At 43.8% G+C, this 20,131-nt stretch overlaps 1 protein-coding gene across 1 annotated transcript; it reads left to right on the top strand.

Annotated features, from left to right (window-relative positions):
* Positions 1 to 215: 215 nt before the first annotated feature.
* On the top strand, positions 216 to 20,035 carry RSPH9 (radial spoke head component 9). Its single transcript, XM_069009896.1, has 5 exons — positions 216 to 442; positions 609 to 771; positions 1,478 to 1,607; positions 2,166 to 2,312; positions 18,461 to 20,035. The coding sequence occupies exons 1-5, from the start codon at positions 216 to 218 to the stop codon at positions 18,619 to 18,621; spliced, it is 828 nt and encodes a 275-aa protein (XP_068865997.1). The 3' UTR covers positions 18,622 to 20,035.
* The last annotated feature ends 96 nt before the right edge of the window (positions 20,036 to 20,131 follow it).

Below are 20,131 nucleotides of genomic sequence, written 5' to 3'. Positions count from 1 at the left end.
CACCCGCGCAGGCAGACACCCATAACTGCATGCTTATTGTGCTGCTGCTCGCCAGCGTCTCTGTGTCCGGCCGGGGTTAGCTGAGCACGGCTCGGCCCACGCAGCCCGCCTGCTCCCTCGCTGCTGCGGCGGAAGCGCGGGGTGACCCGCAGCCTTCCGGCCGCGATGCGGGGCGGGCGGGCCGCGGTCTCCCGGCAACGGGGACGCGGAGCGGGATGGAGGCGCTGGCGCTGCCCGCGGCGCTGGCGCTGGTGGCCGGCGGCGGCGCGGGGCTCAGCCCGGAGCGGCGGGCGGCGCTGGGCGCCTCGCTGCCGCTGCTGCAGCGCGACTACCGCTTCGAGCGGGTCTGGTTCTGGGGCTGCATCCAGGGCCTGCGCGGCGCCTACTACATCGCCGAGGGGCTGGGCCCCAACCGCGCCGCGCCCCGCAGCCGCCTGTACAGGTGGGGGGAGCGGGGACCGGCCTGGCCGCTTTGGGGCTGTGGGAGTCGGGGGGTGCTGTCCGGCTCTTCGGGAGGGAGCCTCGCTGGGCCCTGAGGGGCCTGGCGAAGTTGCTTCGAGCCCTGTTCTTTAACGGGCTCAGCCCTGAGTCGTGCTTGTCGTTGGCAGCTTGAACTGCTTGGACTGGAGCCTCCTGACACCAGCCACCAAGGAGATGCTTGCACTGGCTGAGCAGCTGAAGGGCCGCTTCCAGGGGGATCCTTCTTTTGAGTACAACTTGGCTGAGATAAACGCAGAAGCTGCTGCAAGACTGACTGAAGGTGGTAGGGAGGTAAATGCAGCAAAACACTTTCAAACTGTCTTCGCTACAGTTGTGCCCCCTGCACTGGACAGGTGGTGGCTTCTCCTCCTTTGTAATGAGCAGCATGAGCGTGTGGTCAGGCAAAAGATACACAATTTCCTCTTGGTTAGAGCATGGGGCTAATAACACCAAGGTTGCAGGTTCTACCACTGTACAGGCTGTTCGCTTAAGAGTTGGATTTGATGATCCTTATGGGTCCCTTCCAACTCAGAATATTCTGTAGCTCTGTCTGTAATTCTTCACTGTCATTGTGTAGCAACAGCTTCTTGATTGAATTCTTACTTGAGTTTTTGCTGGAGTTCAACAGGCCTCAGAAATAGTATATATCCCCTATGCTTTATTATGCACAACTGGTACAGATCTTCACTGCGGTTTCTGAAGCTTTAATAGTAACTGCAGGCAGCGTTCTTTATAAATGATTAGACAAATCATAAGTAGGTGAATTGAGAGGGAGGAAAGAACAGATGAAGGGATGGAGAGTTAGATCTCTGGTGAGTCTAAACTGTCTGCTCCTAGCCATGTTTTCTGTCATATCTTATGAGAGAAATGTCTCTTGAGGTCCTCTTAGTGCCACTGGACTCCAAGACGGTAAGGCCATTGTGTCACCTCAAGTTTATTTTCAGAAATGGAAACAAGGAAAGCCCTGCCTTTAAAATTTCCCTATTTTTCTTTAAAGCCTGTGATCAAGGAGGAGGCCCGCCTCATAGCTACGATAGAACAGATAGACAGAGAAGTTGGTATCGTCCCCCGGGGGGCATTTGTGAAGACTCCTCTTGGGTCTGTGCATGAAAACAGACACTTTGAAGGTAAATTCTGATTGCCTTTATCAGGATCAACTGTACTTTGATCATAAAGGCTGTAAATTAAGATGACTTTCTCTAACTGATGTTTTGATTTCAGTTGGGTTTTTTTTTTTCACTTTGGTAAGATGAACAGGGAGGAGAGAATCCAGTGCCACTAATGTTCAGGTGCATGATCTAACTCTGGAAGGTGGGAAAAAAGTCAGTAATAGTTCTGAGTCATTAAACTGAGTCATTTGTCTGTATAAACTGTAGTTTATGTCAGTGTTTAGCAATTGCAGATGTAGTGAATTGTCCATTTAGATACAGGATATGATTGAATGGACACAGAAAGTTGTCCTCAATTCGGTACCTGTTGGTTATCTGGGACTGCAGTCAGAATGGTCTGCAATGCACAGCATCAGGGAGTGCTGACACCTGTTTCTCACAAGCCTGCTGTGGAGTCTACTGGAGAAAGACTGTGATTCTGTCCTAGGCTGTGGGCATCAGAGAAACATATACTCAACAGTATAATGAATGTTACCCTAGTTCACTGTATTAATGTTCACCAATGGCTGTTTGCAGGTCTGTCTTTGCTGGAGGCAAAAAAGTTAAGTTCCTATTTCCATTTCACTGAGCCTGTTAACCTGAAGAATAAAACCCTGCTGGAAAAGGCTGACCTGGACCCATCCACCGACTTTCTAGATTCTCTGGAGCATGATATCCCACGAGGTAAAGGTAGCAAAATCAACAGATGCAATGCAAGGGAAGACAGCAGGGAAGTCTGAATAGCCTAGGAAACACTGAGGGGACTGGTGTGGGTTACTGTGGGGATGGTATGCTTGGGAGAAGCTTCTGTGAATCTGTAAAGGAACTTTATCCTTTACTAAGTATTACTAGTTATTTCCTGTTTTATGCAATTCTAAATGCTTACAATGGAAAGATGTAAGTGTACCAGGGCTGTCACATCCTCGCAACAGGTCTGACCACTCTCTGCCTCAGTGCCATATTCCCTCCTGACCTCTGTTAAAGCCTGTGACAACTGGTGACCCTATTGGGAGAGATAACTCCACCAGTGATAGAGGGAATTTATGTGGTTTGAAGTATTTCACACCTCTTGTCCCATCCAGTATTGCTCTTTATCTAAATGGGCTCTCATTAACACCAAGCTGATATCTCGAAGAGGCTGAATTCAAATGTTCCTTTGATAAGCTAGGTGGGAATAGTCTGTACTCTGGCAGGATTATACACTGTGAAAGGAGAAAAAAATATAGGCATACTGGATTGTATCTTCAGTTTACATCTCTACTGTTCTGCTGGAGAACTGCAAATATATTTAAAGTCTCTTCCAAGGATCCTTCTGGCAGGATATTTCTCTAAAGAGATGGGAGTGGCTTGTTATTTGTTTCTATCTGCTTTTTGCTGATTTGCTGCATTTTTTTTTTGATTGGACCAAATGTTTCATGTCTTCTGTTGAGAAAGATTCTAGGGAAACAATTAGAAGTTAGATTTGTTATTTTATTCCTGTCCTGGAGTAGTAGGATAGGATACTAGGTGACCTCTGCCAGATGCACAGATGAGTGGATGGACAGTGAATTGCCAATGTTGTAAATAGCTTTTCAGACTCTCTCTCCCTTCCTCTCTCTTCTTACCCCTTCCTCCCTTTGGCAAAAAAAAACCCCAAAAAACTGAGAATGTGAGCTCCTGCCCGAATTCTGAACATTTTTGACAGAGCATAAACCGCTAAAATCTAAACCACTCTTCAACTTACTGGGAGTGTTCTTGATGCAGTTGTTTTCCAGAGGTGTAGACTGGAGAGACTGCACATTTTTACATACACTGGCTCATTGAGGTGGCCCTTTTGACTCAAAGCAGAATTGCAAGAGGGATTAGATCCTAGGTATCTCCTAAGAAAATTTTAGCTGCACGTTTGTGTGCTAGTTCGGGTGTTGCTACTGTTTGCCTTCCCCCTGCTCCCCTCCCTATTTTCCTCCCTCCCTCGTGGTAGGGAGACACACCATGTGTTAGACATGAAGATGGTGGTTTTTTTAAAGTCTTCAAATCAAATTTGACTTGTAGCTGTATTTTACCCAGTGGCAGACAGAAAGTGGGGCTCAACCGTGCCACTGTCATGATTGTGTTCCTGTGGCAGCCTGATGTCTCTGTAAGCATGAACCTTTGCCCCCTTCCCAGGCGGATGTTGCTGTTAGTGTAGATTTCAGTCTTCTTAAAAAAGTTACCTCTTAAAGACTACCTGAGCTAAAGTGCAGCTGAGTGCTTCTTAATGGAAGAGAAGATTCATCGTGGTGCCTGTGCAGCTCTGCCTGCTCTGTCCTGAATTCGGCGATGAGGTGAAGGCGGTAAGACAGGAATTGGTTACAGGATCAGCAAGGCATGTAGCCTCTCTAATTGCATTCTGTTACATGCAGATAGGAGCTCTGACATTAAAGAAAGATCAACCCAGCCTCCTTTAACAAGCATTCAGGTTGCCTAAAAGTACTGGTTGCTTGTGAAAATGTGGGGGAAAAAAAAGAGGGCAGACACAGGCTTTCTGCTGATTTTATCAGCATGGCTTTGCCAAAGTCACTCCTGGTTGTGAGACACTCAAACTCTGGTTCTCAGATAACTTCCTTCAGCTCTGACAGTGCATGTTGGTCCTGACAGAGCAGAAAAAGTAGACAGTGCTTTTTTTTCTATTTACTGACATGTTGTTCATAACTCTGGCAAATCCCCTCACTTTGACCTGAAATTTTTCTTGCCTTTCCTGGTTAGATCCTGTCTTGACCAGTTATTGTCAGAGCAGAAGTAGGAATTCTCAAATTTATTGCATCTAGAATTGTGACTGAAGCTAGAATTGTCTCTTTTCTCAACAAATACATAAGAAGTGATCTGGGGTAAGTGACACTGGAGTGATGCTCCCAGCCTGCATTGGCTAAATTCCCTTAGCATCTTAAAAGACCTAAAGAACAGAACTGAGAGATTAAGGGCTGATTTTAACCTGTCTAAAAGTAACAACTCAGTTGGAATAGTTTTCTCTATTAATTGGAGACTTAGCATCTGTGATGGCTGTCAAGGGGGTAACTGTCATAAGATATATGGTGTGTCATTATAGGAGAGCAGAGGTGTCTTACAGAATGCAAAGTTGGAGGCAGAGAGAACATTTTATATGACAGCTGAGAGGTGGGAAGAAAGGAAGTTAAAACTAGGTTGAATAAAGGCAACAATGGTAAAAGCAGAGTTTAGTGCAAAATTGGAAAACCTGGAGTTTTGTAACAAAACTGTCTGCCATTCTTATCTTTACCAGTGATATCCATGGTGTTTGCAGGTTCCAGATTCTGTCTGTGTGTCTATCTATCAGGTACTTTAAAAGTTCAGAATATGTTGCTGCTCCTCCTTTAATCATCCTGTGAGTCTGTCTGTTTTTTCTTGGTGTCTCAGCCCCCACAGACAAGTGACTGACTTAGTTTTTTGTTGTGTTTTTTTTTTAATGCATTTTTTAAAATGATTCTAGAGAAAAGTGGGAAATGAGAACCTTGTCTCGACAGCATGAACATGGAGAGGTTGTGATACTGATCTTCTGTCACCACAGTATCAGATCATGTAATGCTTCATCTTGATCCAAATGGCCAGCTGGCCAGACCGTTGCATGATGGGATCTGTAGGTTTTGCTGGCCATATGTCTGCATTAAAGATAAGCTTGTTTGCTGTAGTCTAAGCAGACAATCTGCTCAACTTTATGCACAATTAGATGTGGCCTTTCAGCTGCTGGCACACTGCCAGCGTTGTCCTTTCTGCTGCATGGAGTTTGGAACCCTGGACATAGTATTTCAGGAACTAGGGCTGTGGCAGTTTTACATCTGCTTGTAGATAATGGAATAGCAAAGCAAATAGCCATAATTCCTAGCATGCCTACAGCATTTTCCCTTGATGACTTAATGTTGTGGAGATATGAAATAAGAGAGACTTCTCAGGCATTGATAATGATGGAGGAAGTGAAAATGGAGGGGGAAGGTTGATTTTACTGTGGCCCTGGTATCAGGTCAGAGTATGCTCCATTATGCAAGGATAAAGAAAGGGGATGAAGGAAAGCCTAAGGTACTAGTGTAGAACAGAAAGCTTGGAAGGAGGTGAGACAAGGGATGGGGAATTCAGTTCTTGGGCACTTTGAAACTAAGTTCAGAAAAGCAATAACTTGACTCTGAGGGTTTGTTACAGATTACTGACTCAGATTACTTTGTTATGGAGATAAGGGACACCAACAGAACACTGCTAAAAACTGATGTAGGTGGGGAGGTATGTCTAGATAGGAAAAGATATGAGTGGAAATAGGATTTATATGAGAAGACTTTCTTCAAAAGTCATGACCCCCAGTCAGTAAATAGCTGCCTTTGGCTGAAAACCTACCACAGTTCCCTTGTAGATTAAGAATAGAAATTAGAATTTAAAAAGACATATAAAAGGAAATGCAGAAGGTTTGGAATGATTAATGATTGATATAAATTGGAATTTATAATGAGTAGAGAATGACAAAGGGAGCCAGAATAACTGGAGTAGTCCATGACAACGGTAAAGCAGATTTTTTTTAAACTATATTGAGAAGAAAAGAAAGCATAGTAAAGGTACTGGAAACTGTCACTAAATGGTGATGATAAAAAGGCTGATAAGCATGTGGAAGGGCAGAAGAGCTCAATTTTTTTCTGTTCTATTTTTGGAAAAAATATGGACTTGATCAACACAATAAAATACTGTTTCAGACTGTTTGCTAAGGGAGGGTAGAGTTAAACAACATTTACTGTGGGTCAAAAACATTAAAATGGCCGAAATCTTCTGAAATCATTATCTCAGGAGACTTGTGGCATAATAACCTTTAATATATCCCAGCATTGCGGATTTATTCCCCTAAATTTAGTCTTCCTTAGCAGTTGTGATTCAGAGTTCTCTGAATGGATGTATTTCTGGAAGAGGTCAGAAAGGGACCAGTGCCAATATTGATATTCTTTAACTTATTTATAAATAATCTAAAAGTAAAGGGTTGATTGAGACACAACTAATGACACGGGCAGGATGGATACAGAGATCTGGAAAACTGGGCTTACTTAAATACAGTACATTTTGATGTGCCTACCTGCAAAGTCACATGAGGAACGTAAGTCAGACTTTGAGAATTGTATTCTAGAAGCTGTGGCTCTGAAAGGAAATCCAGGCACAACCCACTGAACATCAGCTCCCAGGCTGATCCTGAGACTTAAAAGGGTAATTTGATCTGCAAATACATAAACAAGGGTGTAGCAAATAGGAAGGGGGGGGTGTGTGACTTTACTTTTGTATATACTGTTAGTGGAATCATAACTGGATTACTGCACATTGAACACTGGAGAGTTGCAGAAAAGAGTCACAAAATTATTCAAGGGCTGGTGAGAGATATAAACAGTTCAATCTGTTTATCTTGAGGAAAAGCCCATGAGAATGGCTGTATTACACTGTGTAAATACTCCGTGGAGTTTAAGTATTAGGTACTGAGGATCTATTTATTGTAGTAGAGAAAGGCATAACAGGAATCAGCAGCTAAAAAGTATAGCCAGAACTAAAATGAACAATTAGATAGAATTTTTAACAGTGAAATGATTACCAGTTAGTAAGGGTAATGGATGAGCCTGTGTCTCTTGATATCTTAACATCATGTTGGATGTCTTACTGGGAACTGTGATTCAGTCAAATGCAAATACAAGTTGATAGTCCCAGACATGCATAACTGACTTCAGTTAAGCGGGCAGTGGTATGTAGGAGTCCAGATTCCTGGTATGCCTGGCCATAAACTTGATGACAGCCATGGAGGGTGATGTTCAGCTTGGACTTCTTCATTGTCAGTAGTAACACAAAGGTGTCAGTGGGTTCCTGAGACGGTGATTAAGTGCATGTCAGCTCACTTCAGTTGGCTTTGCTTTCTGAACTATGATAGTTGAGGGCTCAAAAGAGAACTGGGGAGATTCCTGACTTAGTCATGTCCATTGTGGATCTTTATTGCTGGGAGAGATTTTATAGCATCAATCCAAATGGGTATACAGTGGCAGGGTGAATCAGTGAGTCTTGTGTACTTGCTGTTTTAAGATGAAGGTAGGGTAGAAGAAGTGCTTAGAAGATCATTTCAGCTCCTTTACCATTTGACTGTGGAGGAAGTGACAGCCACTTGCATTGTAGTTCTATTTCTTCACCTGAAAGTGCAGTGGTTTTGGGGCATTCCTTATACAGCATTACAGACAAAGGGATTTGTGGCCATTTCTTTGGCTGAACACTTTGAGCAATAGCTTTTCTGTAAGCTTGCTGAACAGTAGCCTCAGTTAGAACACTAACCTCCTGTCATCTGAGGTTCATTAGCAGTCTTTATTGGTTTAGCAAAAGCTGGTGCCTAATGGGTCCTTGAAGATGGAGGGGGGTGCATTTCTAAATGGAGATAGTTTCCGTGGCTGCTCTCAAGGGCCATTTTGGTAGCCTCATCATGGCTGTCCCAAAAGTCAGGGTGCAGGAAGGAAGAAGGCCAGGAGGCACGACCCTGCTTTATCTCCATACATTAACAAAGCTAATTAACTTGCTTTCGATCCCCCTCCCCCTCCCTTCAAGGCGATTAATCCCCTATCAGCCTCGGTCTCCAGCTATTTGAAGAGTCTGTGTCTGCAGAGGTATTTACAGCCCCCAGCCAGCCACCAGAGGCAAGGGCCCTTTATCAGGGCTCTAAGACAAATGGCTGCCTATCTCCCTAGTGGCCTTGCAAAATCCAGCAAAGTGCTGTGCTGAGCTGGCCACCTACTTTCACCCAGCCTCCCTTCTCCACTAACATTTCACAGATGTGACCTGAGCCCTCCCCTTTCATTGCTTAACAATAAGCAGCACCTCCCCAGCTCTGTGAAAGCTGAGAGCAAGAGCACTTTACTCTTTAGCCTGCCAAGAGCCACACGGGGACAAGGCTTTTCAAGCTGTCTCACTGAAATCCAAACTAAAAGACTCATAATAAATGAGAGGGCAGTACTTCATATTCGCAGGGATAAAAAGAGGTAGCCAAAATGTAGACTGAAATACCTAGCATGGCTCACAGCTATCCTCATTCCTCGTTAGGAGATGTGATCCTTAGGCTTGGTGAATGTGTGAAACTGAGCTACAGAATCCCATGGAGTTACCTGACATTAATACAAGTAGTTCTGACAAACAAGCTTTACAATACAGTGTTAGAGAATGAGAAAACTAGATGAGTGTGCGCCAGAACAGTAGAATTTCTGATCTGAAAATCGAACCCAGTATCTGGCTCAGTGGGTTGCTAGTAAAAGCATTGGTACCTGAATTCCTCTGTTCAAACTGAAGTCGGCCATCCCTAGCAGTAATTCCAGGATGGCTCTACCTGCTGCCTTCCAGCAGGGTGCACTATGGTGCCAGCATTGTCAGTGCTGAGCACAGTAAAGGAAACCACGGGAAAGTAAAATGAGAAAGAAAATCACCAAGAGCAGCATCAAATCGAGAAAAAGGTATGGCCTGAGTTTCCAGACTGTGTGTGGCATACTGGCCTCCTGAACTTTAGGTACAGAGAAGATATTCTCTCCCTTTCAAGCTTAGGCAATTTCTGGAATGGTCACTAGGCTTTTCAGTAGCTTTCTCAGCATCCTTAGCGATCACAAGCATGCAAATGGACATACACAATATATAAGCATGTCCCCTACATTCTTCGAAAGTAGGGTCGTTCTTAATTTTTGCTAGTGATGTTTAGAGGCTGTTAAGGCCATTCCTGCAGTGATCCAAAAAAGCTGGGAACAAGACAAGATGCTGTCCCTCCTACAAGCTGGGGTGCTGCCAGCTCAGGAGTTCAAGATCAGACTGCAACCTCTCACATGGCAGCATGGCAGGAGGACTCCCAGCCCAGCTATTATTAGAGCTTTTGACTGGCTGATCATGGTCTGCTTTGATTGCTGGAAAGGAGCATGTTTTCCTTGGGCTTTGTGTCTATGGGTAATAAAGCAGTGCATTCAACTGCTTTTGGGTCCTAGGTCTCTATCACCTCAGGTCTTGTTTAGTCAGACCTTGAATGAGTTTATACTGGAACAGGGCTGCCCATCAACTGAGAGTTGTGGTGGAGTCCTTCACCCTCCTGACTGCTGTAGGGAAAGAATGAGGACAGAAGCAGAGTCTTTGTAGCAACTTTCCAGGGATTGTATTTAAAGGGTTTTTTTTCTCCTCAGTGAAAGAAATCGTGACCCACCCTGTCTCCATTTAAGCTCCCGGTTCCTTGGACATAAAAAGGAGGTGAACTTCTTGCTAAAATGATGGGAAATGCTGGTAAAGCCTTATAGAACCAGAAGCTGCAGGTTTATTACCACATCAGTTGGCCTTGGCCTAACTTTTTCTCTAGGGAATGATGAAAAATTACTTGTGGGGGAATCCTAGGACAGTCTGTGTGTCACTGAAGTCAGAACGAGGTCAGCTTTTGCTAGGAGTGATCTATTCCTGAAGGGGCTCCAAGGAGTGGCAGCTCCTGCCTGGGCAGTCATTGGCACTGGTGCCAGCCCTGCATATAGCTTTGCTTTGCTGTTTGCTGCCCCTTTGGCCACAGAGCTTTTCAAAGGAGGAAGCTAATTGGCATTATGTTGTTTTATTGTACACAAATACCATATAGATTCAAATTCTGCATGCTGAAGGGGTGTGTGGCAGTGTGTAAAGGGAAAAGGACAGGGGACAGTTCATCTTTGGGTGTATTTGTACAGCAGTTATGCTGAGCAGAAATAGCTAGGCTATCACAGCCATTGAAAGATGCTTAGCCATCTTTAGTATTCAGAAGTAGCTTGAATATCAACACTGCATTGTGTGGATATGCTCAGTGTGACAGTATTCTCAGAAACCGGTAAAGTCTTCGGGTAATTTGGTCCAGAATTCATATCTAGTTTAGTACAAAAACATCAACAGTTTATAATCCGTGCCATCTGTTCCTCATCCCAAGCCCTTTTAACTAGCCTTGCTAATTTGATGATGAGGTAAGAAGTACAACTAGGGGACTGACAGGGCTTGTGGCCTTGCCCCTCCTGCAGGAGAGCGAATTGGATGTGCTCTAAGCATTTGATGGGTTTTGAATCTCAGCATCGACTCCTTTGTGTTTTCTCAGAATTCAGAGATCAATGTGAGGTTCTTTGCCTCTAATCCAGCCCCTGTTCATCATTATCACCTCCTCAAAGTGGCCAGTGCTTTGTTACCAGGAGAGGAAAAATCTTACAAGGTGGCCATAATCTCCTCTGAGAGTCAGACAGATATTCTCCCGTGGGTAAGAAAGTGACAGTGACCAAAAGCTCTAGGGGAAGCAGGCTAGAACAAAGCTGCCCATTGCATCCTTTCATCAAACTGTTAATCTTTCTTTCAAAGACATCACATTTGTTTGGTGACAAAAGCCCCAAAGAAGCTGAATTGAGCCTGAAATCCTGTAGCAAGATTTAGAGGAAGCGTCTTTCATTCAGAAAAGGGAGGAGCAAGAGACTCCTTTTTCTTCCTACCAACCAATGGGCTCAGAGAAACCCACGAAGGTGACGGATTAATGCAGGGGCTCCCCAGGTAGATGCTACGTGACTCCTGGCACGCTCCAAAAACGTTTCCACAGCGACCAGCTGAACAAGAAATATGGTGTGATGAGATCTAGCATTAACTTGTGCTTTGGAAGGAGGTGATTTGCCACTCTGAGAGATTTCTAAATTTACTACAGAAAACCCAAGATTCAATGATGTGTATGGTAGTTGTCAGAATACAAATAGCATGGATTTTAATCAGTTTTTCCTACTCCTTGTAAGTTTTGATTGCGTATGATCTTGCTGTTTCCTCTAGTGCACAGCCCTATTCCAAGTCTTTAATGCTTTCTGCGCAGTCTGCATCTTTTTTTAAATGAGAATTGTTTTGTTTTGTTTTATCAGGTGGATTTAGGACTAAAGGGCAAACTAACAGGGCTATAAGGGAGGCTCTAATTTGATGTGTGTTACTTCAGTGCTAGCTTTTTCAGTCCTTCCCATCCTCTGCTGCTCATTTATATCTGTGTATTGTCCCTTCTTTTGTGTTGGCATTGCTGGCTGTGCAATCAGATTCCAGCTGGAAAAATAATGTTATTTCTGTCCAGTATATTTTTCAGCCAGATAATTTCCCCAACCTGACTCACTGAGCAGTAAACAAACATTTTCGTGATCTCTATGATGGAAGAATGATGAGGGTGGGAATACAGGTTTGAGGGCAGAGGCTGCTTCAATTGGATTAAGCAGCACTGTTGTTGGATGTCTAAGTATGGCCTGAATTTCATTTTTACTTGGAACCTGAATACCATGTATCTGGGACAGCACTGTGATCCCTGAGTCTTCCTTGTCAGCAGGAAACAGGTTCTTCATGTGTAAATGGAAGGCCTGGGCCTGTTGAAATCATTTCTACTGTAGAGGCATCCCCAGTAGGAGAGGATAATGGAGAGGCAAAGCCTCTAAAGTACGATCATTTTACTTTTGGGGTTTGGGCATGGTGGTTTTTGTGTGTCAAGGACATGGCAGGCATTAGGACCATGCAAGAGTTGCTTGGCAGCATCTGACTGTAAGCTGTGCTTTCCTGGCTCTGGAGGCTTTTAAAAATAGTACTGAACCTGCAACCAGTCTGTGTTTTTATTTAATTATTATTAAATAGTTATATGGGGAATTGGAAATATTGACAGCAGTGTTAACATATGGGGTGCAGGTGGTGTGTCAAGCAAATGAAAGAGATTTAGTTTGCAGCCAGTAAGTGGCACGAACGAGTTTGGGCCCCACATAGGAGTGTTTGGATGTGTCCTTATGGCTGGTAGGCTGTGCGTGAAATGTCCGTGTGGCACAATTTACTGAGAGCCAAAGCACAGTGACCTTTCCTTACAGCTGCTCTGGTTTGCAATTTGTCTTTGTTCCCCACAGACAACAAATTAGAAGTAGGAAGCTCTTCCCAGTGTAGGATTTTCTGTTGGAGGGAAATGGAAGATAAATCCCATGGGTGTAGTGAGGCTTTGTCAGCTCTAAGTGCTTGGGGTCATGCAGCCAAGCAGTGGCTGCTTTTGCAGAGGGAAATGTTATGTTGCCCCTCTCTGGGTGTTAATATTTGTCCTGGAACTCCATGTTTGACTCTCACTCGGGACTAACTGCAGCAATAGATGTTGTAACCTGCTCTTGTGGCAGCATATTGTGTTAATGGTAAGTGCAACCACGCTGTAGCTGCTCTTCCCTTGAGACATTTCCTCCTTTGAAGAGGAATTGATAATGTCACTTTTATGACCCTCTGTGAGCTTTTGCAATGTGGAGCCTCTCTATCAGGCTGTCTAGCTCTTAAAGCTGTTTCTTCTCAAGCTTGCACTGAAATGAAACATCGCTGAATCACCTCCAAAGCAGCAGTGTTATGAGAGGTCATACTGAAAGTGGACCAGTTACGGCAGGAAAGTTCTTCTGCAAACAGCCCTCTTAAAAGGGTTTTGTTTAAAAGCTCATGTCTCACGCTCCCTATTGCTTCTGTGGATTACAAGATTCAGCCCATAGCTGAGGCAGACATGGGGGATGAGACAGGGATTTCTATTGGCGACTGGAAAGGAAGAAGAAGCTGAGAAGGAGGTTGACTTTTGAAATTCAGCCCTGGCGTTCTGGCAGCTGTTGAAGGGCCATAAAAAAGGCAGTGGTTTAACACTGGGTGAGCATCAGGATCTTCAAAGCACTTTCTTGTTTGGGAAAGATGTAAGGAACTCCTCAGAATTCCAGCCTGTGTTTGGAGGGGTGGAGGCTGCAGCCTGATCCAAAGAGGGAATAGGAAGCTCCAGATCTTCATCCAGCGGATACTTTTCCCATGCTCTTTCCTCCCACACAGCAGCTCCCTCCCTTCCCTTCTGGAGCTGCAACAGGCAATAGTTTCAGCACAGACAGTGCTTGGCTTTCTTAAGTTTGCTGGGTGCAGCTTAAATATTAACTTGCTCTTTTAAAAAATGCATTTTGAACTTTGGGAACCTCAACAGAGCAGTGTTACTGGTAGGACTCTCTAGTGTGAGAGCAATGACCAGTTCCCTGCACCTCAGCAAGCTTTACATGATGAGTGAAGTTAACTCTGCTGCCTGATTTAGAGACAGCACACATCGAGATGCAAGTTAGAATCAGTATTTAACTCTAGGAAATCCAACATTTACTTGCTGTCTCCTAGTTCTAGTTGTATTCCCTACAATGCAAATATTAATACTTTTAAATCTTTTTTTCTTGACAACTTTTATCTAGGAATCTTGGTGTACCTTAGCCTGATGTTTTGAGCTTCCCAGTCTCTCAGTAAAGACATATTGTCTGACAGAGAAACTGCCATGGAATATTCTCAGCCAGTGATGGAAAAGATTTGGACCCAGCAGCCTGCTTCTGATTTGTATACTAACACAGACCTGCAGCTATCTATGCAATGGTTTTACCCCAAGAACCGTCTGCAATAGCACAGAAGTTTAAAAAACAAAAGAGAGAAAAAGAAAAAAAAAGGATAAAAGTAGCATTTAATTTTCATAGTTCTCATTCCTTTTTATATTGCATTATTAAATGCATTTCTGAGACTTTCTCCTGAGGAAGGTGGCAAATTCATTTTAAGCTATTATTGCCATACTGTTCATTAGTTACTGCTTAAAGTACTTCTAGAGTAATTTATGACAGCAGTATTTCAAGCTCCTACAAGAAACCTGAGCCTGAAAAAGCATCTTGCTTGAATATTGTGAGATTTGAGCTGTGATAGAAGAGAACACAAGTGTCCTGTATCTTTCCAGGAGAACAACTTTCTCTACGTCTCACGAATTCAAATTTTGTTTTATGCACCATTTCTTGAAGTACTGCTGATGTGGTGAGTTATGGGGAAAAAAAAGTACTGAGATAACAGGTTCTTATTTTTTCTCTTAATGAAAAGGTCCAAAGAACCCAGATAGGTTACAGATCTTTAATGTAATCTCTTCTTAGAAAATACACCAGCACTGTGTATCAAATGCAGTTTCTGAATGGGTTTTGTGTGTTGCAAAAGTCCAGTCTGGAAAAGTATATTGAATAAATAACCTTTGATGACTAGGTTAAAAAAATGTCTCTAGTGATCCAGTTAGTAGAAGGTGGAAGGTGGCACTGCTGCTCCTCTTCGGCTCTGCAGAATAAAGAGCAGCTCTAGGACTAATCATCATTCTGGCTGAAAACAGGATTCCAGTGAAAATGACATTACAGTTCCAAACAGCTTCTTGTAATTTTTTCCTGTTCTCAACCTATGTTGTGCTGGTCCAGATGGGATTGCCCTTACGTACCCTGCTTGTTTTTGTTCAGGCCCTCAGTTCACAGGAAGGCTTATGCAGCATCAGCAAAACTTTACTGCCCATATTTGTGTAGAACTACATGGAGAGTGAAGGGCCAGAGAAGAGCTGGAAAGTATAACAATAGTAATTATTATTCCCCAAAGGTCTCACATTTATGAAATGGCAAATTTGAGCCCTTTGAAGGTTCACAGCTTGGACAGATGATAGGGAAATGCAGAAACTGCACATCACAGCCTTCAGAGATGTAGCGTGAAAGTGAATGGAGCCATCTTCAATTATATCTGTCCGTTTCTGCCAGATGTGAAGGTGCATGGGAACTTCCTTTGATCAGCAGTCTGCTGATGAATACTCTGCTGAGATTGATAAGTCTGTGTGTCACTGGGTAAATGTTCTGAGATCATGGATCCATGCTCTATTGCCCCAGAGCACAGATGTGGGGATTTAATTATGTTGAACTTGATTTACTCTACCTCCTCTGTGAATTTATCCAACAAAAAGATGTCTGAATGCAGATATAGTTCCTAAGAGCATTAAAATCCCTGTTTTCACTCTTACCTTTCCCACTTGTCATGCTCCATGCATTTCTTTTTGTTCTGAGTAAATGGTTTGGGGCGGAAGGTTCATCTGTGTAGGTTAACATACATAAACAAGCTATCACATGTACCCAGGATGTTAGATGCTTCCAGTATGTTGGGAGGCACTACCAAAGTAGATAATACCTAAAGGTTTTCACCGGTCAGCAAGGCAAGGCATAGTCCTATTCTTGACAGACTTGCTTCTCAGAGGACTGGTCCTAAATCAAAGACAGTAAGAGTTCTTCATTGCATTATCTTTTTGTCAGAGAAACTTTTCAAAAAGTTTACAGCATGTCGTCATCCCCTTCCCCACAAACCAGTGTGTAAAGCTGCAGCAAGTACCACCAGTATTTGGAGGAAAGACTTGTAGGTCATTTCTGCAAATTCAACCTGAAGAACCATGCACTGGGAGCAGTCGTTCAGAGGAGAAATTGACAGAGTTATTTGTCACTATTACATTCAGACCTATTTGCTTGCTGCTTGTTGCTCAACGCTCCTATGCATGGTCATGCTACTGCCACTTGTAGAGACAAAGTTCCAGAAACTGAAAGCTTGTCCTTTGACAGCAAGTGGCTATAGTGCTTCAGTTGCTGGATGATCTGCCTTGTAGTGAAGTGTTCCTCATCTGGGTTTACATGCTATCCAAGTGGTGAAATTTCTTAAGAACATGCAGATTTTTTGAGACCCCCTCAGTCAGGATTTGTAATCATAGTGGCTGAACCATAATAGGTGTTTTTACTCCAGGTGTGAAAAAGATCCAGTCCAGTTTGTGTCCATATGAGTGCCACCGGAGAGACTGGATGGGAGATTGGGGTTGCCTTGTATGTGAAACCACTGCTTGTGAAGATATTAGCTCATGTTGTACCTAGGACTTGTGTAAAGAATGTCACAGGGCAAGAAAGGTGACAAGATGGCACACACCTGTATTGACCGTCTCATATTAAGTAGTGCACTGCTTTACTGCAACCCCAGTTGTTTGTCTTTAGTGGAAACGTGGAGAAGAGTGAGTCAGAATTAAGTTCTCCAAAGCAGAAATCTCCCGAGTCAAAAGACTGTGAATGTCTGTTTTGTACTTCTGTCCAGCAGCTTGAGTGAGTCTGTCAGAAAGGAGGTAGGTATTGCTGTTCACTGAGTTCCACATTTGCACAAGGCTGAAGAGAGTATTTTGAAAGGTAACAGATCAGAGGTGACATAGGGCTTGCATATTATAGTATAACAAACATGTGGAACTTGCTACTGAAGAAGACAGAGGAAATAGTGGTGTCCAAGAAACTTTTGAGAAGTACAGAAATACGCAGTGAAGAGTTAGGTAACAGTGGCACAACTCATGTCATCTGGTTTTACAGGGGTTTGAATTGTATTGTTCCTTTCTGGTTCTGCAGCCACCACATAAACGTTTCCCTTCAACTTCCTTCCCTCAGCTACCGTAGTTTGCCGTGAAGTGCATGAGAGAACATGTACTGTGAGGGAGCATGGAAGAGCTGCACAAATGCGGATTGTCCAGCTAGCTGCTGCCTCTGGCTGTCAGGCAGGCCTAACAGCCTGTGCTTCCCTGCAGCTGCTGGAAGACCAAACAAAGCTCCGGGAGCTGCAGACAACGCTTGGGCCACATCCCAGGGAGACCTGCTGTGGGAACCTGTGGTGTTAAAGCCCTTCAGCCCTTTGTCGGATGTGACTAAAATTGGCCTAGAGTCACAAGTGAGTGGGAGGGGGAGGACAGGCAGCTGACAGCAATCATAGAAGCCCTTCCCCAGGCTAACCGTGACATGAGTAAGCATGAATCATAGCATAAATTGATGAGCCTAAAATTAATGAGCCTAAAATTATCTACAAAGATGAATACTGCCTAAAGAGCCGAGCACATTAAGCACTTTCTGCTTACTCTGGAATTGGCAGATTTTGGCTTTGGGTGCCGATAGGCTGACTGCTCGACTCTAGGCCAGTGGTAGCCTGACTGTTCCAACCACTTTTTTTAATTTGGGCCTGCTCCTTTTTTTTTTAGATGGAGATTCAGCAGGAACCTTCTTCCCTACACTGTAGCCTCTAGGCATTACTAATTTGGTGCTGAAGCTGGTATTTTCTTCTCCTGGCAGTTCCTTGCCCTCTGGCATTGAATCCAAGGCGATGCTTCAGCCCCCTCCCTCTGGCACAGTTCCCAAGCTGTCATGTCAGATACAAAATAAATACTCAGTGGCTCTGAGCTCCTTGCATCCAGAAGAAACTGCATTTTCACACTGGCTCTGAACCTCTTCTGTGGAGCCAAAGCAAAATTAATGTGGAAACTAATCCCTCTGCCCCTACCACGCACATCCTCTTCAACGGTGGAGCCAAGAACGACTGAAGAGAATTAACCTTTTCCATAAATTTCTCAGAGATAGGAAATACCCTACTTTTCATTTTCTCATTTTTTTTCCATTTGCTGCATCAGAGAAACCAGTCTTCCCTGAAGGAGGAAAGCACCTTCTTCCTCTTCCCACTACTAATGCTACAAGTTTATTTTAAGGACAAATTTCATACCTATGCAGGATTTCTATAACTCATCTTGGCTCTCTATAGCTATTAGCTACACCAAGTAGGTGGTAGAGCTTGTTGGAGTAACTGCTGCCCACTCAGAAGCAGTCAAGAATAGCTGCAGCCTCTCCTGGGGATCAACTATTCAAGTCTGGAGCTTGAGGGTCCCTTCCTGTGACGCATATAACATTACCACCAGAGCCATGGGAAAATATTACTATGTGGACCTAGACACAGACATCTGGAAATGAGGGCAGCCTGCAGTGCTGAACTGACAAAGGGAAAACAGGGCATCGAGGTGTATGTTCTCCCCGACTTCCTCCTTGCAGGTGTCACAAACTCCAGTGCAGCCTTGCACCCTGTTAACTGGTCAGGCAGAACCCATGGCAGCCCGTCTCTCAGCTTAGGGCAACTCGCTGCAGGAACACTGCCTCTTTCTCTTTTCCAGTGATTCACCTGCCTATCTTCTCTCACAGGCTCCTGGAGTATCCAGCTGGAGAAGGGAGGCACTGTGGTGGTGCTGCGGAGCCTGCTGTGGCTGGGACTGACATTCTACCATGTCCCAATGACCAAGCAATTTGGCTACGTCTACTTTGGCACTGGTGAGAAGAACCTCGATCTGCCCTTCATGCTGTGACTCTTCTGTCAGGGACAAGGACTCAAGAACTAGAAAAGATTTAGACTTTATACATAGGAAATTTTATTTACTGCTTGTTCTAATAAAAAAGTGAAACCTCTGGACTTTGAGCAGCATTCTTTTGTGCCTGGACTCTGGCCCTGATTCTTTTCCTAAGACTTCATTGTATGCAATCCTCCCTCAACTCCAGACTGAATTCAGAGAATCACAGAATATTCTGAGTTGGAAGGGACCCACAAGGACTATCAAGTCCAGCTTGTAAGTGAATGGCCCATATGGGGACTGAACACAACCTTGGCATTATTAGCACCAAGCTCTCCCTGTAATGTGTCACTGCAGATCCTTTAGATAGTAACAAATGGCATTTTCTTCCCTGACAGGCAAGCTCTAGGTCAGAAATCAAACCTAGGCCATCTGTCTGATTACAAAAGCACCTTGCTTACACAAGAACTAATTTGGAGACATGAATGAATACCTGCTGTCATCCATGAATAACAAAAACAGAGTTGGAGTCAGAGTGGAAAGCTGATATATACTGTAAGAGATCTGTACTAAACCCTGAACTCTAGAAAGGCATATTGAAGAGAGTATTGAAGAGATGTTAGATGTCCAAAATTAGAGGGGTCTTTCCAGCTCATGTCACTCAACTGTAGGAAAAAAATAGCTGTGGGCATCACCTGGTCTTGAAAAATGTGCTTATTTAGCTTCATCTCAAGGCAATGGTTTAATCCAGTGACTTTTCCCTTAGCAAAGCTCATTGAGCAGAGCTACCTGGGATAGAAGACATAGTAACTTCTGTATGTATGAGAATAAAGAAAAACATTTTCCTTTCTGAAGGGCTGTAGCTTTCAAAGCTTTATAAAACAGAGACAGTCAGCCAGAGATTTTATCTCAGTATGGTTAATGAAGTCTTGGCTCTGTCTCCCAAAGCAAAAGGTCTTGGCCAGCTCAAGGGGCTGAATCTAGGGCTTGCATTTCACAAAATAAGGCTAAAAAGAACCATTTGAATCTAATTTGATTTCCTGGATAATACAGATTTATCCTTACCTTTTGTTCCTGTCCATGCTGATAGGTATTAGCAGACTATTCTGATAAAAGCAATCCAAGGTTAAGTGTCACAGTAGGACATAAAAATTCCGTATCAATTTGTAGCCCCCAAACAAATACCAAAGAAATGGAGCCAAAACAATAATGACCATGATAAATTTAATGAGCCTTTCAAACCAGGCCCGGAATTAGCAGCGGTCAGTAGGTGGAAGATCCGTATGTGTACTACACAGGGAGAGAAATGGTGCCACCTTTTAGTTACAGGATGGATAACCAGCTCCAAATTATCCCAGGAAGCAGCCATATCACTGACATGGAAGATTTATGGAAAATTTATTTGCCAGGGGGAAAAAAACCAGGCCAGGTCATCAAGGATGTCACCACTGTGTATTTACCAGATTCAGGAGTGAAGCATGAGCCAGGAATTCTTAAGGGGATGTGTAAGACACACACCTGTTTGCCA

The sequence above is a fragment of the Aphelocoma coerulescens genome, chromosome 3 (assembly GCF_041296385.1).
Source record: "Aphelocoma coerulescens isolate FSJ_1873_10779 chromosome 3, UR_Acoe_1.0, whole genome shotgun sequence".
NCBI lineage: Eukaryota > Metazoa > Chordata > Aves > Passeriformes > Corvidae > Aphelocoma > Aphelocoma coerulescens.
The sequence above is the reverse complement of the archived record's forward strand: the minus strand, read 5'-3'. Positions and strand labels throughout refer to the sequence as shown.

What these genes read in the sequence shown, in the direction of transcription:
- RSPH9 (XM_069009896.1), top strand. Translation starts at nt 216, where the DNA reads ATGGAGGCGCTGGCGCTGCCCGCGGCGCTGGCGCTGGTGGCCGGCGGC. An exon ending in CCCCGCAGCCGCCTGTACAG is followed by an intron (nt 443 to 608) that starts GTGGGGGGAGCG and finishes TGTCGTTGGCAG; the next exon opens with CTTGAACTGCTTGGACTGGA. An exon ending in TGAAAACAGACACTTTGAAG is followed by an intron (nt 1,608 to 2,165) that starts GTAAATTCTGAT and finishes GGCTGTTTGCAG; the next exon opens with GTCTGTCTTTGCTGGAGGCA.